Raw genomic sequence first — 25,516 nt, 5'->3', positions numbered from 1 at the left:
CCTGACAAAACCACTCACAAAAGTATACTAAGAAGCATGTACCTTAATTCATAATTAACAAAGTTGGTCCGTATTGCATCACCACATATAACCAACTTTAATTTGCATGCTTTAATTTCAATTAATTATTCCATATGTTTTGTTACTTTTCGACTTGCAAAATCTTAGCCTTGTGAGACTTACTAACTTGTCTTTCTTTTTTTTTTTTTTTTTTTTTTTGTTAAAGAACGAGATTTCCTGAGTAAGTTTTAACTATAAGAGACACATTTAAGCATGTATAAGGCTCAAACTAATTCTCGTTTACACCAGGCTGATCCAATTAAAAAACAAAATACTGGTTATATTAATTTTTTCATACAAGAAGGGATTTGAACTCCATTAAGCCCTAATCTAGTACCTCTTGGTCTAATTAACTATCCATTAAGCATTAATAAGTCATATCGGATTAGATATTTGGGTTCGAATTTTGGGTTAGATAGTAAAATTTGATAAAGTTACACGAAAATTTTAAATGTAATAGTATGAAATGGCTTAATTTAAAAAAATATTAAGGCCTATTTGGCAAATGGTTGTTAGCTGATACCTGTTAGCTGATTGGGTTAGAGAGTATGACTAGTTGATAACATTAGCTGGTTGTAGAAAGATGTTTGGTAAATTAGTTGTTAGCTGATAACTGTTTGATATAATTTCTTTTCTCAAAAAAGTTAATTGAAAAAGTTGTTTTGAACAGTTTTTTGAATTTTAACATTTTGGAGTTACAAAAAACTGATTAACCAAACACTTACATTGATTTTTTAACTATGTCAAACAGCTTATAGTGGTCAAATAAGTTAAAATTGACTGATAAGCTAACTATTTTACCAAACAGGGTCTAAATATAACTATCATAAGGTACTCAAAAAAATCACCAAATTAGCCAAGGAAATTAATTTCATTAAATTCAAAATTAAGATTTCGGCACCACACTAAAGTAACAATAATATCATAAACTTTGCTTTGCTAGTAGCCGCAAGATGCAGGGTTTGAATACTACTAAGGAGCAAAAAAGGGTAGTATGAATTTGGCTTTGTTATTCGGCACTAGTGCATTTGGAGGCGTATGCAAACATTTGGAGGAATGAGCAGTCCTACTTAGACACACAATTTACCTCATCCACCAATCTCCAAGACGAGCTGTGAGGAGCGGTAGTTTGGGGATTGTGTCTAAAGTGGGCAGATCCCCTATGCGCAACAATATTTGACCATGTCTATTGAGTCACTGAATTACCGTGATTTACATCCTCCTAAATGCTCTTTCGAGTCGAGGTATGACGGCCCTTCGTGTTAGAGATTCAATTTTTTTTGAAAAAGAGAGGTGTGGAGCATTTGGAATTCAAATTTAATAATACCAATGTTAACTCGATAGCACAGCCGGCAAAGGCATTAATTAGCTAATTAATAAGGGTATATGAGAATATTATAAATGAAGAAAAAAAAAAGTGAAAAGTTTGGGAAGTCAAGAATCAATCATATTTGAGAGCATCTTTTCCCTAAAGATTGAATCCTCAAGCTTAAGGGCCCCATACCCTAGTCTGACAAAATATTTGGGAAGATATAAATTACGGTAATTTAATAACTCATCAGACATGATTAAATGTTGGTGTGCACAGGAGATCTGCCCATTTTAGACATAATCCCTCTACTGTCGTCACCAAAATTTAAACTTTAGTCTCTTCTTCCAAATACTTCCTACCTATTGAACCATTGAGGTAAACCCGTGTAGACTATTTGAGAGCATCTTGAATAAAGAGGTGGGAAAATGTTGGGGCGAAAGAGCAAAATCATAAAGAAATATGTGTAATGTGTGTATTATATTGAAGTCGCTTTTAGTAAATATTGTCAATTCACAAGAGGATAGAGACATTATTGTCAATGTCGGCCGACGTTACACGAAGACAGCATGTTTACTTCTTTATTTAATTATATATACTTTTAAAAGTCTCATATATGATTATTGACAGGGAAGACAATATATTTTATAAATCTTCAAGTACTTAACAAATAAAACACAAATCCATGTGAGGAATCAACATTTTTAGACATTGTTTATGAAGTACTGTAAATTATTAATGTGTCTACTTTTAGTTCTCAAGTTGACATCAAATTAAATTTTTTTAATTCATATATTTCAATGAAATACACTAAAAAAATTACTGTAACATTTTATCGTCTCTTCGATCCCGAACGCCCTTCTTCTAAAAATTGATGATGTCTCCTTAACTAAGGGGGGTTTGGTAAATAGTTGTTAGCTGATTAGGTTAGTGTGTTTGAGTAGTTGATAGCATTAGCTGATTGTAAAAAAATATTTGGTGAATGAGTTGTTTGTAAATAGTTAATTACATACAAAATGACTTTCTCAAAAAGTTGATCGGAAAAGATGTTTTGAGCAGCTTTTTGGCCTTGTTTGGTAAAATAGTTAGCTTATCTGCTAATTTTGGCTTATTTGACCACTATTAACTGTTTGAATTTGTTAAAAAATCAATATAAGTTTTTGGTTAATCAGTTTCTTGTAATTCCAAAATGCTAAAATTCAAAAAGTTGTTCAAAGCAACTTTTTCAATTCGTTTTTTTTTAGAAAAGAAATTATACTAAACAGCTAATTTACTAAACACCTTTTTACAATCAGCTAATGTTATCAACTAGTCATACCCTCTATCCCAATCAGCTAACAACTATCAGCTAACAGTCATTTACCTAACAGGGCCTTTGAATTTTAAAGCCGTGTTTGGTAAAATAATTAGCCTATGAGCCAATTATGACTTATTTGACCACTATTAGCTGTTTGACTAAAAATAAATAAATAAAATGAAATTGTAATGCGGAAGCTTCTGTGTTTCTTGTTTTGTAAATTAAATATGAAATTGTGTAGGGTGGATAAAATGATTAGGGAGTTGGTGAAACACAGGATTTTGAAGAGAAGTAGTGGAAGATACCCAAGCATTTTTAATGCACAGTCGTCTTATCTAAATTATTCCTCTAACAACCATGTCGACTCCTCCTTCAATTCTTAGAAATTCAAGGTTTCCTTGCTTTTTTGTTTTATGAGTCCTCAATATATCAAAAATAAAATTAATTGATCCAAACCAAATGTATTGTTTTAGTTTTTGATAATATTGTTGCGATCCAATTGTTTATAAATTTGACAAGATACTAATACGAATCATGCACTTTTTTTTTTTTACTGATACAATGAAAATGAGAAAAAAAAAAAAAAAAAAAAAGATTGCACCAATCTAATACGTGCAATAATAATAATCACTAAAGAAAAACAGTTTGATTCCTCTAATATGAACTTCAACGATCTAAAAATCATAATGGGAATAATTGTGAAAATTTGTCATCTAATATGCAGAGAATTAGTCTCTCCGTAAATGTTACAAATCATCATACCGTAACATTCTTTACTTTTCAAGTTCCTAATCGCCTCTAAAATATGTATAAGCTCTTATTTTTTGTTATTTCTCATATCGTATGAAATGGACATTATTGTAATATTAGATTGACACAAGTTTGAGTCACAATATTAAACCAACAACCTTAAATTTATGTGAAAATTATTTAAGTTTCTTTATAGTAAAGAGAAGTTTTAAATTCGTACCAAACAAAAATAAGCATTGTAACACTACTCCCACAAATGAATCCAATAACATTTTGATGTATGTTATTGAGGAATAATAGGTAACCAAATACCTTGTCTTACTTTCTAGTACAAAATTCCCTGGCTAGAGACTAGAGTTATTGTACCATCCATCCAATTAATAGTAAATAAAGGGTATGTAGTCAAATCTCTTACTACAAAAAATTAGGTATTTTTAATTAAAATCAATAAAATTGATTATGTCCCCATAAGAGACCCACCTCCTTTTTTTTTTTTTTTTTCTGACTACAAGTTTTTTCGACTAGTCAACTATAATCAATAATCTTGTTTATATACTCATATTTCTGGTTAAATTCAAAAATACTGACGCATATCTTAGATATGAAATTTTTAGTTAAACTAGATGAGACTCATGATATCTCATTCAATTCATATCTATGGGGCGGGGTTTGAAATGTAAAAATGGCAATAATTCTAACTAACCCATCTGTTATCAATTAAAATTATTATTATTATTATTATTATTATTATTATTATTATTATTATTATTATTATTATTTAATAAAATAGGAATGGACTGTTTTGGAATTTGTATATAATGTCAAGCATGAAAGACAAGGGAATATCTAACAGTGGAAAGTTTTCGTTGCCATAAATTAATTTGGAGCTTATCAATAATCAACCATTTTAACCAATCAAAGGATTTCTTGATTCCAAGAACCTCTTCTTATTTTTTTGCCTCAAATATTGTAATGCACTAATACCCTTTCCTCGGTGTACATACGCATACACTAGTACAAAATATATTATTGTTCTTTACTTGAAAATAGAATATTAAGTTGAAGATTTTTATTTAAAAAAAAAAAAAAAAGACATTCATATTAAAACTTGTCCTTGAGTTTATATATATATATATATATATATATATATATATATATATATATATATATATATATATATATATATATATATATATATATATATATAAACACATAATAAGTGTGAATGAAGGTTATACCCTTCATTTATGTCCGTTTTTTTCGTTAAGTTTTTTTTTTAATACATTATGTTATAAAAGTTCTACTTTGAAATATTTTGGACAAACATACCCCTATCGTTATAACTTCCGTTATCTTTTCCACTATTGATACCATGCACATGCATCCACCATATATTTTATTATGTTCTTCAATAATAATATATACACATTATATATTGGAGTTATATGTTAATTATTTTCTAAAATATGAATATCAAATTTATAAAAATGTTTTAAATTATTATTAATTACAATAATTTAAATATCTAAAATCTAAATAAATATAAAATTTTAATATAAAGTACTAATATTGGGCACCCACTCGCAAGAATTTTGCTATGACCAAGTACAATAAATTGGGATTTTCTCATACTCAAAACGAACTCAAACATCATGCAACAATGGCATGCTTAAATCAACCTCAGGTTTTGCCCTAACAACACTAGATCGGTTAAGTTGAATAATTTATAATAATAATTTTAAAAAAGAGCCTTAATTTAAAATTAAAATTAGGAAAAATTGCACTTTTCGTCCCTAAGTTATAGGATAATTATAGAATTCATCACAGAGTGTTGATCGGACTCACTTTTCGTCACTAAGTTATCATTAGCGTTGCACTTTTCGTCCTTTCATGTTCACTTTTCATCCTTAAGTTATGCTAGAATTGCAAATTTCGTCGCTAATGTTTTATTAGTAAAGGGACGAAAAGTGCAACGTCAATAATAACTTAGGAACGAAAAGTGAGTATGATCAACACTTATAGACGAATTCTACAATTATCCTATAACTTAGGGACGAAAAGTGCAATTTTCTCTTAAAACTATCTTCTAAAATTTAACAAGAATCAATAATATAATGTGTAGTCCTTAACTGGAGCGAAACTTATGTTGGCAGTATAAGTTGTATCTAGTGTTTATTCTTTGTGTTATTAGTGTTGTTCTGATATGAGCTTATTTGTGCATGTTTTTCTTCTTAATTTGAATCTAATTTTGGGCTTAAGTTCATTAAATTGTCATTTTCAATGCCCATTTCTTTGCTTTCTAATGTAGATATGGTTTAATGAGTGATTTGAGTGTTTTTATGGATTTTATTAGTGTTTTGAAATCATTGTAGATCAAATCAAAAGTAAGAGAAGTTCTAAGACAAGTTTGGAGCCAATATAGACTGAAGAAATCTGATCTTGAAGGCTCGATGCATCGAGAATTTCCAGTAGTTGTGTTCTAAGCAAGGTTTCACGCTCGACGCATTGAGAATTTCCAGTGTGCATTATGTTGGGCAAAGATCAAGGCTCGACGCGTCGAGCCCCTGTCTCAATGCGTCAAGCAGAATCCCAATGTACGCGAGAGTATCAGCTGTGCAGAAATTCTTGTTTTACCCCTATTTGGCTCTTGCTATAAAAAGCCCATCTTCCTCAAACCCTTGGGCTAAGCGGCATTTTTGAAGACAAAAAAAAGAGTGAGAGCTACACTTGGAAAAGAAGATAATCACATCAAAGAGCTACAGGTTACCTTGGAAGAAGGAGGAAAAACTAGGAAGATTCGGGAGAACCTCTTCCCCTTTTCTTTTACTTTATTTGTTGCTTGTGAACTCTTTAATATTATTGTAATGAATACTATTCTAGCCATGGGTGGCTAAAACATCTTAGGGATTTTTGGGTGAAAGTGTTTATGAACCTATTGTGCCTAGTTCTTCATGTCTTAATGAAATATACATTTGAATTTTATATCTTGTGTTGCAATTGTGTTCGATGTTGTTGATGCTTGTGATTAAAGGCCTAAATTACTTGTTTCATTGCTATATTTGTGTCTTGATGGGAGTTAGGATATAAATTAGGGCACCCACAATTGCACTTGACTATTGCACCTTGGGAGAGGGCATATTTGTTAAGGGATTATCTAGATTGCTTGTTCTTGAATAGTTATTGTAACTATCTCATAGGAGTGAGTATGTTTCACTTGTCTTGTTGCGGGTTGGAATTATGGGAGTAATTCTTTCCTATTTGAAAGCAATCTTCCACACTCGATTTAACCCATTTAATTATTTCACTTTAAGTTGGCAATAGGTGATTAAACACTTTGACCCCCAAAAATCACGCTATTTATTCTATTGAATTCCTCAAATTCGCTTGCTTTATTTTACTCCTTTTTGTTTACATGTTTGCAGCAAATTACCCCTTATTAACGGTAGGAATAGCTTCACATGAATGATTAGTAGCTAGTGTTTAATACCCCACTTCTCTGTGGATCGATAACTCCAGAATACTCCAGGTATTTGTTTGTCAAAATATGCTACAATCATGTTCCTTTACACTTTCTTTCTAATTTTTCATTTGGGCCTTTATTTTAACGTTAGTCCTTAACTGAAATTAAAAATATGTTAGTGGTATAAGTCACATTAAATGTTTTTCTTTAGTGCTCTTTATGTTATAAATTTATACTTTCATACCAAGTTTACCCTCAATAATTTTTTATTTTGTCAGTTCTACCATCACTATGTAAAATAAAAATGCATGCATACATTTTTGTATATGTAGTTTCTATAAATATAGTTTAATTTAATAATGTTTTTTAATTAATGAATAATGTGTATATATTTTAATATGATTTGCATATTTGAAAATTTAACTTCTATTTATTTTAACTTCTTTTTAAAATAACCAACGTTATATCTCTATTCGAGAAATTTAAATATATGTTAAACCCTTAGCTTTCAGATCCAAAATTTTCTTTCTTTTAGCTATCTTCTTCCAAATATTCAGAAGTCTGTAGTCATTGTCGCCATCACTGTTGTCGTCAACGTCGCCAAGTTTGTAGCAAAACTTTCCTTCTTCTTCCTACTAAATCCACTGATGTCATCGCCATCACCAAACCATAGTTGGGTCTATGGCATGTTGGTGCCGTTGGGCCTGTTGCAGAAAGAAGCCAAGATCTTTTTCCTCGGCCTTGATAATGCCGGCAAAACCACTCTTCTTTACATTGACCCGAACAAAGTAAAAAAATAAAAAAAAATAAAAAAAAAAAAAACAAAACAAAACAAAACAAAAAAAAAAACAAAAACAAAACAGAACAAAATAAATAAATAACCGACATTAAAAGAATTTTTTTTGTAGTGGTGGGTTGATTGTTGAATTTCATTCATTTTAAGTAGTTTAGTAATTAGAATTAGTTCTTTATTTTTTCATAAATCATTTTTGGATTGTCTAATTATTTTATTGGGTTATTAGTGATTCCCCATAAGATAGCCCTTAATTTTGCACAATGTGCTACTACACAATTTTTGTACATGCGAGAACTGCTAACATTTTCCATTACTAACATTTTGTTGTTCATTAGCATTATTCAATCACATGGTGCGTATTTACTACTACTCTACTAGTATTCTAATAAATTAGGTTTGAATTTTATGCCAACTAACTAGGATTTCATTCATATCGCATGGTTGTAATAATTTTTCCTTAAATTGAAATATCTGTTTTCATGACCCACAACTGCTATCAAACTCAGTGATTTCCTAAGAATTTGATAAGACCTGCAAATCATGAGATTATTGGGTCTCTGCTAACTCTTCACGTTTTTAATAATAATAATAATAATAATAATAATAATAATAATAATAATAATAATAATAATAATAATAATTATTATTATTATTATTATTATTATTATTATTATTATTATTATTATTATTATTATTATAATAACAAGAAACAAAAATAATAATAATAATAATAATAATAATAATAATAATAATAATTATTATTATTATTATTATTATTATTATTATTATTATTATTATTATTATTATTATTATTATTATTATTATACACTTTCAATACTAAAATATAGAGGAAGAAAACAAAACAAGAAACAAAAAACAAATCAATTGTTTAACAATTAATCGTTATGGGTTTTTAAAAAAAAAAACAAAAACAAAAACAAAACAATTAATCGTTATGTTAAAAAGAATAGATTCGAAACTTATTAAAATCCAATACGGATTCTCATTTAACTGCCCTCTGTTACTGCACATCTCCTAAATTCTTAGGAAAATAATTGCAAGTATATATTTGTTCAGAATAATTTGGTTGGAAATTAATTAACATATTTTACATATCCTGGAATTATTATAATTAAATTATCAAGAAAGTTATTTAATTCTTTTAAACTTATCTATAAAAAAAAATAAAAAAAATTTATCTCCAATGTACTCTTACCACATGCAAACATAAAATACTAACTCAAACTATCAACATAAAATGATAAAAATATATAGAAAAATTCAAAGGTACGAATTAGCGCCTATAACTTTTATACTCGGTATCATCCTAAAATAAATAGTGAAAGCTTTGAGTTTGTAAGGGAAACAAAGTCGACGTTGTCACATACTTTTTGACTTTGAGTTTATGTTAAGAGACATGATGTCAATCGACATTATAATATTTATTTATACAACATACGGAGTACTACAATTAGGCTCTGTTTGGCAAACCTAGCTAAAAAGCTATAAGCTCGGAGCTGAAAACTGAATAGCTATTAAGCTAGCTCTTATGATTGAAAGTGTTTAGTAAAATTAGCTTTTTGATAAGCTAATAAATGTAAAAAGACTAAAAAGGACATCTTCATAAAATTTAATTTGTTTGTTTACATATTAAAATTTAACATTTTGTCTTTAAAAAAATTAACATTTTGAAATAAAACTATTAGCATAATCATGATGTAGCATCTCATAATGAAGTAGCAATATTGTCGCAAATCTCATAATAATAATAATAATAATAATAATAATAATAATAATAATAATAATAATAATAATAATTGCGGTGAAAGTTGCGGATAAAGGAGAAGAGAAAAGGATTTTAATTGGGAAGGGTAAATTATGTCACTTATTTAAAATAATAAGGATAAAGAAAAAAAATTAGGAAGCTAAGAGCTTATTTTGAAACGCTACCTAAGGTAGTGTTCCAAAATAAAATCTTATTTTAAGCTAGGAGCTTATTTTGGGAACATTACCAACAGAGCTTATAGCTTGTTAGTAGCTTAAAATAAGCTATAAGATATGTCAAACAGAGCCCTTAGAAGAACATGTTTATTTGTGCAGTATGAATATATATATTATATTAATATATTATATATAATATATATTATATATGCATATTACAATCAGAAAAATATGTTCAGGAATGTAATACATATAGAAGGAAATTTTTCAAAAAAAAAAAAAATGACATACATTTTTTTTAGTGAATTGCAATCTTTTATGTTAAGTTTAGGGCAATGTTTGGTTCGCGGAAAATATTTGAGGAGAAATGAAATTGAAATTTTATGGAAAAGAAATTGTTTGTTTGTGGTGAAGTGTTATATTTTTTTCAAATATAACGGGAAAACAAATATGGCGGGGAGGGGGGGGGGAAGGGAGTAGGGGTGTTGGTATGGAAAATAACTGTTTGCTGATTGGGTTAGTATAGTAAATAGCTGTTAGCTGATTGAGTTAGTGGGTTTGATTAGTTGATAGTAAAAAAATGTTTGGTAAATTAGCCTTTACTTGGTAGCTTATTACATGCAAAATGTCTTTCTCAAAAAGCTAATCGAAAGAACTGTCTTGAGTAGCTTTTTGAATTTTAGCATTTTGGAGCAATAAGTTGTTACAAAAAGCTAATTAGTCAAACAATCATATTGATTGTTTAACCAAGTCAAACGGCTAATAGTAGTCAAATAAGTCAAAATTGACTGATGGGCTAATTATTTTACCAAACCGGGACGATATCTTTATAAAAGAGTTTTTTTTTTTTTTTTTTTTTTTTTTTTTTTTTTTTTTTGTAACCCGATACAAAAAAGTTTGAAATGCTGAGTCTAGGATTACTAATTTGGAATGATAATCGGGATGTCATCGCACTACATGATAATTGACAAAAAAAGGTAAATATCTTTTTTGAGTATTACTGGCTCTGGTACAATGCAGTATTTCTTTCTCAACATATAGAAGCACAAAGAGTTAATACCACCTCTCATATAGGAGAGCAACTTGGTGTCACTATACCACAAGGTCATAAAAGGTAAGTATATAATTAAACAAGTTTTATACGTTATTATCTTGTAAAAGAAACTTAACCCAATAGGCTAGATTTATTTTCTTTGATTTAAGAAACAAAAAAAAAAAAAATTACAATTTTGTCCAAATAAAAATTATGTTTTTGAAAATTACTGCACTGTAAAAACTCTCTTCACCATATTTGATATTGCTGTTTTGCATCATTTATCGTACCAGTCGAAAAAGAGAAAGAAAGAAATAATAATAATAATAATAAAGTTATTATCAAATTGAATGAACCTTGAGATTAAACTGACTCTTCTATCTTCTGAATATGACCTTCTTTTTAAAGCTGCCTCAGCCTTCCATCACTTTGATTCCTGCCACTCTCTCTCCCCTTCCTTCCCATCTCTCTCTCTCTCTCTTCTTCGCTAATTCTCATTACATCATCATCTACAACTGGGAATCTATCCACACTTCTCCTCCTCAGTTGCTATCTTTTTGTTCTGACAACAACACAACTTTAAGGTTGAGTTGAAGAATATAATCCTTTTGTTTGTATTTTAGCAGCAGCATTATGGGCAGGCATTCTTGTTGCTACAAGCAGAAGCTCAGGAAAGGCCTCTGGTCTCCTGAAGAGGATGAGAAGCTTATCAAACATATCACCAAGTATGGGCATGGCTGTTGGAGCTCAGTCCCCAAACTTGCAGGTTTCTTTTTTTTTTTTTCTTTTTTTTTAATTACTTTATATATATATACAAAAGAAAAGAAAAGGAAGCAGGAAATTTGGGTAATGAAAAAGATTTGATTTTGATGTGTTTTTCAGGTCTGCAGAGGTGTGGGAAGAGCTGCAGGCTTAGGTGGATTAATTACTTGAGGCCTGATTTGAAAAGAGGGACATTTTCTCAGGAGGAAGAGAGTTTGATTGTTGAATTGCATGCAGTTTTAGGCAATAAGTAAGCAGCTTTCTTTTAATTTATCAGTACTAGTAGTCATTTGGTGTTTGTTTAATTTCCAGTCCCAAATTTTAATGTGTTTTTGGTTGGGCAGATGGTCTCAGATTGCAGCAAGATTGCCAGGAAGAACAGACAATGAGATCAAGAATCTCTGGAATTCTTCAATCAAGAAGAAGCTGAGGCAAAAGGGGATTGACCCCAACACTCACAAGCCATTATCGGAGGTCGAAAACGATCAAGAAAACCCGTCGGCGGCGACCAAGAAGACCGGAATTGCTTCCCAGGATTCCGGCGAACTTTCTCTAATGGAATCTGAACACCATTTACTCTCACCCCCCGCACCAGAACCCAACAATAATAACACTAACCTCTCCGCAATGGCGCCCATGGACCGATTCTCTGCTCTTCCGGCGGCGGCGCCGCCGCAAGAATTCTTCCCCAACACCGCCACCAAAATCCCCGATTTAACAGCCTACCTCTGTTTCCAGCAGATGAACAACTATTCCCCTTCAAACAACACTAACACAAACCTTTTCTTCAATCCAAACAACAATAACAACAATGTCCCAAATTCTGTTCTTCCACCCCCTTCAATCTCAAACTCCAACTCTTCTTCTTTCTTTGAACCCAACAATGGCTTCCCCTGGGAAGTCTGTGGGAAACCAGAGAACAAAGAAACTGAAGAAATCAAATGGTCTGATTATCTGCAAACGCCATTCTTGCTGGGAAACACAATCCACAACATTCAAGCTCCCCATCATCACCACCATGATTTGTTCAACGAAACCAAACCCGAGACCCAATTCGCAGCCGCACAGCCTTCATTGCCCACCACTTGGCTCCAGAATGATCAGCACCCATCTTTATATAATAACGCCAAGCATTTCCAGAGAATTTCAGCCGCTTTTGGGCAGTTTTCTTAAACTTAGGTGTGTATGTGTTATACTGTTCCTATTCTATATATATATATATATATTCTTCTGTAAATAGGACTTATACATATTTTTTTTATGGTTTTAAATTCTTGGGATACTCTCATTCATAGAATCTTGAAAGCATTCCTGTCTTGTGTTTCTTCATCATCTTCTTTTTTTTTTTTTTTTTTTTTTTTTGTATGATTTAATGATAGATTATGACTTTGTTTCAATCTTCTATCTCCTGTGTTATGTGTTGTAATTCTGTCACTTAATTAAACACTCAATCAAAAAGGTTTTTCACTTTTTGGGGTTTTAACAGTTGTTTAACAACCTCTACACTACTAACTAGCTCCATAGCTTTCCTATTCATTATTCAACCAAACAAAAAGAATTCTTCAAAGATAGTGACCATCCCTAACCCCTAACAATCCCTATATATATAATATATCCTTTTGGTTTTTCTTTCCCTTTTCAAATGTAAAATTCATCAATAATTTAACTCAACATAACTCTCATTTCAGACTGGTTCGACTTTAACAATATAGCTTACAAGACAGCTTATTCAGAACTTACATTAATTGGGCCTTAAACTCCTCGATCTTTTACTTGGGCAATGTTGTGTGTACAAACATTGACTTATTAGATATTGAATCTAAAGTGAGCCAACAAAAGTATAAAGTTTTAGAGCTACATCGATCAGTACACTACATTATATCTGTTTGATTTTTCTTCTAAAAGTAGTTGGACCTTGAAGTGGTTCATTTAGGTTTTTGAGTCAATACTCTGATATTTTACTTGAGAAATGTTGTGTGTACGAACATTGACTTATTAGGGATTGAATCGAAAACCGACACTAGTGTATATAAAGTGTTTAGTGGTCCTATAACATTGATATATACTTGAAATCATTTGACAAACATTTCATTATCCCATTTAGTGCTGAATTGTTAACAAGACATAGAGTTGTAGGTGTCACCCAATTGTTAAAAATACTGCCTATATATAAAGGCATGAAGTGCATGCAACTTTCCACAAGGGAGAGAGGGAAATGAGTGAAATTAAAGCCCCAAAACCACAAGTCAAGCTAAGGAAAGGGGGAGGGAGAGAGGGAGAAGAAAGTGATTTTCAAGATGATACAGTCCATGCATATATGGATTTCATTTGTCCAATTGCTTTGTTGAGATACAAAACATTATCCTTGAGAATCACCATCAAATCAAGAATTTCCAACTCAGTCCATTTGGGATGGATGGAGCTTGGGATATTTATACATCTTTTGCTTTGGTGAGTGGGAAATTGAAGCCATACATATTTTGCAGTTTTCAGGAGTATAAACACACAATGATGCATTTCTCTATTAGGGCTACAAGTTTTCTACTTCAAGGAAGTACACAAAGGAGTAGAGGGTCCATTGTGATATATAGAAATGCCACCTTGATGCTGATACTTGAATAGATAGAAAGAGGGATTCGTTTCAGAGAAAGGAAAACCCTACATCTATTTCAGCTCACAGGTTTTATATCGATAATCTGTGACTTATGTGAAAGAAATTGATTTTCAAAGTCTCAGTCTCGTATTCATTTAACCAGCGTCGTCACCAAACTTCGCTACGAACTTTGACTGTGTTCGATCAATTCTTTTATATTGAACGAGAAGGGAACAAGTGTGCTGATTACTTTGCGAATTTTGGGTAAATGATGGACTAGCTAGGGAACTACATCCAAGGGCTCAAAAGCATGGAAGAAAGTTAAAATTGATCTCCCTCAATAGTGGTGTAGGTTGTAGGATGGGCCAAGGTACATGTGATATATAGCCTCCCTCCCTCCCTCCCTAGGTAGCTATTAGCTATCAATTAATCTTTCACATTGAAGGTGCAGTGTCACAATAGAAAAACATCCCATAAATTCAAGTCTTGTGAGGTGGACTCTACATGGGACCCACCCATTCCTTTTTCCTATCTTTTTCCTTATTTATGAGACTGAAAAAGTTCTACTATACTACTTGCATAAACAATTGTACACATATGACACAGGCTGACAAATGAGCCCTCATGTATTTTTATTTTTTTGAAAATAATAATAATAATTAAATAAATAAAAGAAGAAGAAGAAGATATAATAAATTAAATAATATGGGTAGAAAAAATTTCAATCATGGAGGGCTAAAAGGATTTGAAAGAATCAAAGAAGGCCCATTCCACAGATATATGAATCAATCACATGAACAATGTATGTAGGCCCTTAGCCAGAAGTCTCTCTCCCACGTGCACTCACAAATATGTACATATATATTTTTCCCCATATTCTATGTATACTATTATGTCTTCTTTTATCCATTATTTTTACTTTCTCTCATCTTCCAACAATATAATTCTTAATAAACCATACATTAAAATCCAAACTTATATATGTAACCATCACAATTCACTCCCACCCATTATCGCAATACCAAAACCCAAATCGATATATAATAATATGGCCACACATATATCCACTTATAATTCAGTATCCTCAAAGTAAATAGTGAAGGTTTTGAGTTTGTACCAGAAGGCATGATACGTCCATATTAACATCATAGCTGTTGTTGAGCCGACAATTCAGAGAGAAACATATACGATGTGTTCAAAATGAATATATGAATCAAGTAATTTTTAGATTTTATATTTTGAATTTTATATATATATATATATATATATATATATATATATATATATATATAAGCATAAATGTATCATAATATATTTTTAATTAAAATATAAATTAATATTACTTTTAATTTTTTATATAAATATAAATTAGTAGGCAGAATAGTATTTATTTTGAACTAAATAAATACAATTCACAAATCTAAAAAAGCTACTATTTTCAGTATTCCTACATTTATCCATTAATGCAACCCATATTTAGTATTTACCAATCACTAAGAGATCATTTGATACTTTCTCACCAAGTAAATATATTCTCGGTAAAGTAATTCAATGTATTTGTCAAGAATAATTTTGTTCAAAAAATTATTATTTAACATGCTTGGTGTTACAGGAAAATTTAACAATTAAGTTTCTTAGCAAATTAAAATATTTCAAAAAATTAATTTGCCTAAACTTTCTAGAGGATTTTTTTAATCTCTAATATACCCTTGGCACATGAAAACAATAACGGAACGTTTGGTTGGAGGAATTGCAATTTCCTCATTTTTATGGAATTAGAATCTCATGCCCTCTTGGTATTTCAATTCTATGGTTTTTAGGAAGACAAAAAGATAGCATTAAGACAAAATTACCCATTCTCTTTTTAAATTTAAAATTAATGTTTGACATCTCCCTCTCAATCATAACGTGATAAACCCTTCCTATGATGTTTATTGGATGTAAGCTTTTAAAAAAACTTAACATTTTATTATGTTTAATTAGGTTGTAAACTTGTAAACTTTTATTTTTATGAAGTTATTTTGGAAGTGAGCTTATGAAGCTTAACATTTGACGAAGTATTTGCATGAATATGTTATTTTTTTGGTGTTTGAATATGTAGATGAGTCCAAGAAATACTTGTCATTTAATAATAATAATAATAATAATAATAATAATAATAATAATAATAATAATAATAATAATAATAATAATAATAATAATAATAATAATAAGTATGGGCATTTTGGACTTTATACTACTTATTCCCTTTTAATTTACATGTATACCAAACATTGGAATTAAAATACCCAGTAATTCTATTCCTGCAAACCAAATACGGGAATTTAAATTCCCATATTATTTCCATATTATTCATCTCCCATGAAATTGCAATTCATTCTCTCATAATTCCCTCCCTCCAACCAAATGCTCTCTAAAAGGTAATAAAAGACAGAAAAAGTAATTGGATAAAATTTTCACATTCTTGCTATCCCAAAAAAAAAAAAAAAAAACTTGAACCTTAGTTAGGATTTACTTTTCATGATTTAAAACCATCAAATTCCATTAACCCATATTTCCCCAGGCCAAAAGACACACCAAACTAATAACTTTCCTACCCTTTAAATTTTTAGGAAAATGTAAACTTTATCAATTATCAAATTTCTAAACCCAAACAAATTCTCAAAAAGTTGACAGATCGATCGTTTACCAACCACCTTTAAAATTAATAGAACGTACAACATTATCAAGAAATCGGGATTTAAAACAAGCATGATTTAGGATGTTTGTACGTCACACATGCATCCGGACTGTATGTTTAGGAATATATCATTTTGTGCTTGGGGATATGATGCATGGGAATTGAACCAATTTTAATTTGTGTCAATTTTCAATGGGCCTATATATGCATGTATTGTACTCTCAAGAACACAACAAGTAAACAGATATTGACATCTCTATACGGTAAGTGTAGTGAATAGGGAAAACTGGGAAATTAATTATCACCAAAGTTGAAAAGGGAGGATAAAGTTCTTTGAAAGTAGACTTACTTTTACAAATTTTTCAATATTGAAAAGACTCCATCCAGTAGTGTTGCAACTTACAAGACTGATTCTCACTTTTTCAAGTTTTTACTTCGAACCCCATGTGTAGAATCGACACGTTAAGTTGTGCCAGAAGGATATATAATTCAAAGAAGAGTTTTTTTTAGAAAATAATCATTGGTAACGATAATATTCTGTTATTACTTTACTGTAAAGAAAAAAATTTATCTATAGAATAGATGAATAATTATTAATAGATAATTTTATCTTTTTTTTTCTTATATTTTGTAATTAATTATCTCTTGACATGTTCAGTAAGATCTCTTTTCACTCCCTATATGTCAAAAAGTTTTTCTTTTTTTAATCCACCTAAAGATAGTTAGTTGGCTAGCTTTAATCTCTTTACCATGACCCCATGAGTGATTCAGGTAACTATCATTGCTATTAGCGGTACGGTCTTTAATTTATTAGACTGGACCACAGTCCACAACAAGAGTAAATAGAAGTTGTTGGTAAACCAATGCTAATGCTTTAATTTAATTTTCGTCTATTATTATCAGTGTTGCAAAAATCCCGCCTAGGCACCGATTAATCGGCGCCTAGACGCTAGGCGCTGACCGGCCGCCTAGCGTATCGCCATAATCAGTGGTCTAGGTGGCTGACCGACTAGGCACAGACTAGGTCGCCTAGTCGGCCGATTAGCTATTGTTTCCTTCTTTTTTTAAATGAGTTATTTCACTCAAAACGATATCATTTTGAGTGAAATAACCCTAAATTGTTCAAACTCTAGATGTTTTTAGGTTAATATTTAATATTTTAGTATTAAGTCTTAAAAAAATTTAAACAAATTTTTTAAAAATAAAAAATACACGGGCGTCTAGGCACCGATTAATCGCCGTCTAGGCGCTAGGTACCCCTCCGAGCATTCAATTACTATTATTATTATTAGCACATTTTCTCCCCATTGATTTGCTTATTTAAAGTGTTATGAATCACATATATAACTTGGTAGTAAGTTATACATGCTATTTATAAGTACAATTTCATTTTCGAGTCGCATTATTATGATCTCCCAATAAATTTAATTTACCAAAAAAAAAAAAATCTCAGACATTTATATTTTTGAGTTGTGACTATCATATCCAAACATTTAAAAGTTTACAATTTAATACTAAATATTTATGTCTTGTAACAGTTACAGTATATGGCCAAGTTGTTTCTCCTACTCTTCAACAATTAGATGCCTTTCAAGCTTGATTAGACAATAAGATCTTTCATGGCTGTCAAGACAAGGTGATCTTAAATGTTAGGTTTGCAGGGTAATGATGTTTTTCTAATTAATATATACAAAATATCAATATTTGTGTGTATTATTGCATAATGACTGCGTTAACAATGTTTCTTAAAGTTAATAAACGATATAGCAATATAGTATACATACTAAAAGTTATAGTAATGAAATAAGAATAGGAAAAAGGAGCATAAAATGAGCGTTACCTGAATTTTGTTAGTTAGTTCGAGAATGATCGATAATGTATACTTACTATTGAGGTTGTTGTAAGGGAATAGTCTTAATATGTAACTTAGTAAAGAATCATGTTAGAAGTGTGGTGGAAGTGAATATTTAACATTGTAGGGAATTAAGTTTGTCATTATGTTGATTATATTTTGTATCTATCTAAATCTAAAATGTGGTCCATAGGTTCAATTAGGTTAATTCAGATCACTTAGACTTTTTGACACGAAATATATACTTTCAAAAAAAAAACTTAATAATTACTTTTAATTAAACATTTCATTCATTAAAAAAATTATATTTTTCATCAAGGACAACACATTTAAAATACATTAAAAAAGTCATTTAAAATATAATGCAATTGCAACCATAGAACTACTAAAGAAAGTATTTAGAGTCCGTTTGAAAACTCAAAAAATTACTTTTGGGAGTCATTTTTAAGATTTTTTTGTATTTGGGTATTCAAAGAAAAATAAAGTCAACAAATATGCATTCTATTCACTAGAAAGAAAAACTCAATTTGACGAAAAATGTTTTTTTAGATTTTTAGTCGGAATATATTTTTTGATTCTTTATTTTTCCGTCTCTCTCATCACTCTTCAAGCTAATTTTTAGATTATTATTATTATTATTATTATTACCGCCACTTATTATTATTATTATTATTATTTTATAACAAATAATAGGTTCATTTTTGAGAAAATGTCAATCAAACAGAAAAAATATAATTTCTTAATTAACTTTTAGCCAAACAGAAAAATATAATTTTCTAACATTCAGTCAAAAACTAAAAAATTATAAAATTTTCTAAAATTGTAATTTTGAGTCATTTTCTCAAAATCATTTTAAAAAAATATTTTTTTCAGGCTTCAAAATGGACCTTTAAATGATTTCACACATACAAAATTACTTTTGACGAAACTTAAATGGCAAAAACTCCTATGGAAGCATCTTACGAATTCTTGTCCAAGCTAAGAGACATCAGGTTTCTTATAAGTATCACATTTTTTTCTCATAAGTATTATAGTTTTCCACATAAGTAATAATCAGTATTAACCTTTTATTTTTTTTTCTAATAAGTACTCCTTTTATTACACTTTTCCACCACAATCAATCAATGTATCCATCCTGATTAGTATTACATTTTCTCATATAAGTAATTCTTCAATTCCTAAATATTACATTTTAATTTAAAATTACTACATTTTTCATCAAAAATATCATATTTCTCTACATAAATATTGCACTTTCTCTCATAAGTAACAATCAATTTATTCCCTAACTAGTATTACGCTTTTTATCATTAGTATTATACTTTTCATCTTGACCCGACTCATCTAACAGATAAATATTTATGAGGAGGTCTCAAAAAAAAAAAAAAAAAAAAAAAAAAAAAAAAAACCACTCAACTTAAACTAATGTAATATAGGCCTTGTTTGGTAAATAGTTAGCGTATCAGTCAATTTTGGTTTATTTGACCACTATTAATTGTTTGGTTAATTAGTTTTTTGTAACTTCAAAATGCTAAAATTTAAAAAGTTACTCAAAACAACTTTTTCAATTAGCTTTTTGAGAAAATAAATTATACCAAACAGCTATCAGCTAATAGCTAATTTATCAAACACCTTTCTACAATCAGCTAATGTTATGAACTAGCTATACCCTCAAATTAACCAAATCAGCTAACAGCTAACATCCATTTACCAAACAGGGTCATAATCTTATTTTAACCACAAGATCGAGATGCATCATCACAAGAAGGAAAATACTATGTACACTTCTAATTTCTACTCACAACTTTCACTCTTACACACAAATCTTGATGTAAACATTTGTATTATGACCTATATGAAAAAAAAATATATATTATCAGTACCGGCTACATCAAGAAGTAAAATTTGAGAGTACATATAATAGAACTCTCACGACGAACACTTCTTTTTTATTATGTAAGAATTGACAGGAGGTGACTAAGACTCCTGAATGTCACTAATCTAAACATGAGTATGTCTAAGATTTCTGATCAAGAAGGGATGGAAAAGAAAGGGGGAATTGTAGTACAATGAGGAAAGAAAAAAATGATCAAAGTACATGGTAAATTGGTGGTTGTCGGCTGGTTAAAACTTGTCGGTCAACCCCAAACTCACTTTTACAATTTCAAATAAAAAAATCAAATCAAAGAAAATAGATGTAGAGGAGAGGATAGGTCATAGGGGGGCCAAAAGGATGAAAAAGAGTGTGGTTCTAAAATTGATTTGAGACAGTTGAAATGAGGTTAGTGATGATTAATATTCCAACTTTATGTTTAATTTTTAATGTATTAGTCAGTGGGAAAGATTTGCATTATATTGTCACGTGAATTGACAAGTGTTTTCTAGACTATGTGAAATGGAATATAATATTTTATTTTATGGATTTTTTACTGTGTTGATATCATAAATGTCAATAATAATTGATATGAATTCATGTTATATGGGTACTCCGAGTATAGTGATTTTGTCAATTTTAGTCTTAAACATTCAAATTGACCATCTATGGACCATGGTCCTTCGTCTTTTAAATTTTCACCATATGTGGTCCAAGTTAACCGCCAATTGTCCTTCAAACTTTTGAAATTTAACCAGCCACAGTCCTCCTAGAAGGATTATGGGTGATTAAAATTTGATAGTTAAAGGACCATGGGTGGTTAACTTAGACCACAGATGATAACAATTTGAAAGTCGAAGGACTACGAGTGATCCATTTGAAAGTTTAGGACTAAACATGACAAAACCACTATACTCGGAGTACTTCATATGGTATTAATTCTAATTGATATAGTTATATATACTATTTTTTGAGTAATGATGAAAACTTACAGCCACTAAAAAGTGTGCAGTGATTAAACTCTGTTTTGTAACATTAGCCGTCAAAGGATCACAAAGATGGTTCAAAACTTCAAATCAAGAAAATCAATATGATGCTCTTACTAGGAATCAAATTTGTAATCTTGTAATTATTCAGGTAATAAACTGACCAACTGGACTGAAGATGCCCTCAATAGTCAATATATACTATTTCTTGCCCCAAATATATACTATTTCTTGTTAATTATAGTGTATGAATGCCGATAGCGTCTAATTAATGCAATTAAGTATACACTTCATTATATCTGATATTACTTTTGCATACCACATCTAGTGATAGAGAGACTAATTCATATTCAGCTCAATTTATACAATTTAAAAGAGTTGAAGTTCCAATCTATACAATAATATTATTTTCAAATTATTAGCACCATAAATAAATCATATTTTTAAAAATAAAAAAAATCCTATTATTTTACATTTAAGTTATAACTCTAATAAAATAAAAGTATTCCAAAACCATTATTTACGTATAGACTTATTTTTTTTCCTTGAAATCAAACACAATGTCATAAAGTAAAATTAACAGATAAAAATAACTCCCGGTATCACATTTTACTAGGTTATTGAGTTCACTCACAACCACCTAATTTCACTTGGGTCGACCAATTGTTGAAGATTGTTTCTACTAAGCCCAAATCTACCTCGTTTGCCTAACTCCCTAATGGATTTACTAAAGCCACTAGCTTAACCCTCATTAGACAAAAACCTCACCCTCATTAGTCAAAAAATCACCATCAAGTTTTTGTTTTTGAAAAACCAAAAAACTACAAATAAAGTTGCTCTAATGAGTTTTAGCTTAAAATTATAAAACACGAAATGTTGGATATTTCGTTGGTAAAATCAAATAATAATCCTACAAAATAAGAACTATTATTTTACAGAAAAAAATTTAGAAAGGAAAGGGTGAAGAGATATGACTCGGATTTGGTGTAGGTTGTTAGCACGAGTCGAGCGAATCACTCTTTCCTTAAAACCTTATTTGCTACCTCCCACAAGTGCTAGGAGCGTTGTAGCCTATATTTCCAAGATAAAACGTGCTACTATTCAATTGTTTGAGTACCCAAACAATGAACCCGGCGAACTAGAGCAAAGTTTAGAACACAATTCGGCTAAAGAAAGGAGTAGAAGCAGAGTTTTGGGAGTTGAAAAACGTAGTGAAATTCCTTGATTTCCTTCTGTCAAATGCTGTTGCTCTACCTCTTCTTTTATAGTGGTGTTGGGATTAAATAGCATTTACTTTGACATTTAAAACTATTTTAAAACAGTAGCCCACCACCTGAAATTAAATTCAAAATAAAAAATTAAAATTAATAGAGAATTAATTCCGTAACTGTTGAATTTAATCTCACACCGGTTTGTTACAGACCCATGCTGTTTAGTTAGCGTGGTCGACCAGCACACTCACTCTTTCGCGACGAAGCGTGTTGGAAAATGATACCGCGGCCTACCACACGCTCGTGGTCGACCAGCACACTCACTCTTTCGCGACGAAGCGTGTTGAAAAATGATACCGAAGTTTGGCATAACGTAGCTCATAAAGCCTGCCAATTTTCAAAAGAGAGCCTCTATGATATAGAATTCAATACATTTTAAAAGAGCTCTTGTATAAATACTGGTGCAAATCCACTTCTAAATTCAATGTGGGACAAAAGCTTTCCTTTTTCCTTCACTTTTCCAACTCAAATTGGTCTACTTTGAGAATCAATATCTCATTCTCCCAGTATCCGTTTTGAGCATATAATATATCATTCTCTTTGTCTCACTAGAAAAACCCGAGTCCACTTTCACCCGACCCAAATCAAAAGTAAACCCCAGTAATAATTATACCACAATATAACAACTTAATATGTCATTTTAAACTATTTTTTTCTACACAAAGTACCTTATGATTTGATTGTATCACTCTTACCATTTTAAATAGAAGGCGATTGTAGCAAATCAGGAAAAAGTGGAGAAGACGAAGAGAAGTAGGAAGCAAAGGAACAGAAAAAAGGCTATAATTTGTCCTTTGGGCAGAGGCATGGCCATAGCGGAATAGTGGTGGTGGGGAGTGTGTACCTCAACTAGTACCACTTCTTCATTCGTCCGTACAACTCTCTGCATCTACTAATCTACTATACTCCCCTCCCCACTCCCCAGTAATTCTCATGCCCATTCACTATGCAACCCCAACTACATTCTCATCAACAAAACTACCTAATATGTCTAAGGACACTTAATACTTCATCGTCACGTCAAGAGATAGTGAGTAATGGTTTGAATTGTGTAATAAAACTCTAATGAAAAATCAGCTTGGTTGGCGTGAGTGACCGTGTTATTTCATCTTTTAAGAGAGATTAGGAGTTCGAATCCCCTCTCATATGAAAAAACCAATCTAGCCAGCACTTGCTCGGTGTGAATAGAGACTAGTCTGAGTATGGTAAGTGTCTCTTACAGTTAGGGTCGAGCCAAAGAAGTTGCAATTGACCCTTTACACACTAAAAAATAATAATGTAGTTCTTTTTTTTTTTTTTTTTGAATACTGACTCTGTTACAATACAATTTTTGTTTATAATGTAATTTTTTTAATTAGCATGTTGTTTCCACTTTCCATAATTGTTATAAAATTCACAAAATTTGGTATGTCGGTGACATTTTGAGACATTATTTTAAATGCGGTTAGTTCTTTTTTTTTTTTTTTTTTTTTTTTTTTTTAGGTGTGGAGATAAATTTTATACATTTATATGTTTAAAATAGTGAATAGGTGGATGAAAAATGAATGACTTAATACCCAAAATCGTCCTCGACTATAGTGGTTTTTCTCAATTTCGTCCTAAACGACTTTGGTGACCTAATATCGTCCCAGACTTTTGTGTTTCGCTCAATTTAGTCCTCCATTTGTTATTCCGTCAAATTGATGTTAAATAAAGGGACAATTCAGTAATGTCAATATTGATCTCTCTTTACTTTCAACTTGTGAAGTGCGAAATTCCTCTTTTTTGTACGAATTACACCCAGAATTACTCCCGGACCTGCAAATCAAATTTTATATTCGCAGTTTTAGGAGTAATTCTGGGAGTAATTCGTAAAAAAAAAAAAAAAAAAAAAAAAAGGGATTTCGCAGTTCACATGTCTATGAGTAAAGAGATGCCAATATTAAAATTACTAAATTGTCTATTTATTTAACACCAAATGGACAGAATAACAAATGAAGGACTAAATTAAGCAAAAACACAAAAGTCTGGGACGATATTAGGTCACCAAAGTCGTTTAGGACGAAATTGAGAAAAACCACTATAGTCGATGACGATTTTGGGTATTAACTCAAAAAATGAATTATCAAAGTACACTTTAAAGTCCCTATGTGGGAGGTGATAGGTTCAAGCCTCAGTGAAGGCATTTGATGTAATTGAGTATTTCCTTCCTATAAAAAAAATACAGTTTAAAGTTGAGAAAAAGCCTGAAAATGCCCATATTGGTAATTATATGGACAGAGAGTATTATATAATTTTTTTTTCTTTTTATAACAAGTGTGAAATATATTGCTAAAAAAATTATTTTCACACGCGAGATGCAAATCAAATTTCAAATTAAATGTTGCAAGCTTAACTCGTATACACTAGCGGCATCACTCTCGGAAATCTCAATCTCTTTATTTATTTATTTTTTTTTGAAAACCTCAATCTCTTTATTAATAAACACAACACTGATTGATTTTTCATCACCTGGCCTAAAAATTCTATTTTCTTAAACCAAATATGTCATTATATTCAATTCATATGACTTCCCTTAAATCACGAGTTACTCACATCATAAATGTCAATATCTATTATGAGAATCTAATTCTTTTTTTTTTTTCCTTCCAATCCTCAATCATCCTTGTAATGTCTACATTAATTTGAATTATTGCATGAGATTTGACTTATTTGGGCCCCGGGGTATATGAATAATGGACTCCTTAGCGGCATGATTAGCAGAAGATGAAGGTTGGAAAACTCAGCTTATCGTCGCATTAATTAGTAAATTAATAAAGAAAACATTAAAATTCAAATGCCAGCTGTAATGAGTACGTATCATATAATTGAGCT

At 30.5% G+C, this 25,516-nt stretch overlaps 1 protein-coding gene and 1 long non-coding RNA gene across 2 annotated transcripts; one reads left to right on the top strand and one right to left on the bottom strand.

The window, feature by feature from the left end:
- Positions 1–6,701: 6,701 nt before the first annotated feature.
- Positions 6,702–24,672, bottom strand: LOC109165324. The gene is made up of 3 exons (XR_002051530.1): positions 24,662–24,672; positions 11,020–11,027; positions 6,702–6,778 (listed from the first exon to the last, which is right to left on the bottom strand). It is a non-coding gene; the product is annotated as an uncharacterized LOC109165324 (long non-coding RNA).
- Positions 11,071–12,724, top strand: LOC109165320 (myb-related protein Zm38-like). Its single transcript, XM_019314028.1, has 3 exons — positions 11,071–11,412; positions 11,529–11,658; positions 11,753–12,724. The coding sequence occupies exons 1-3, from the start codon at positions 11,280–11,282 to the stop codon at positions 12,579–12,581; spliced, it is 1,092 nt and encodes a 363-aa protein (XP_019169573.1). The 5' UTR covers positions 11,071–11,279; the 3' UTR covers positions 12,582–12,724.
- Positions 24,673–25,516: the final 844 nt, after the last annotated feature.

Source organism: Ipomoea nil, unplaced genomic scaffold, assembly GCF_001879475.1.
Source record: "Ipomoea nil cultivar Tokyo-kokei standard unplaced genomic scaffold, Asagao_1.1 scaffold3069, whole genome shotgun sequence".
Classification (NCBI taxonomy): Eukaryota; Viridiplantae; Streptophyta; class Magnoliopsida; order Solanales; family Convolvulaceae; genus Ipomoea; species Ipomoea nil.
This window is presented reverse-complemented; position numbering and strand designations above follow the sequence as displayed.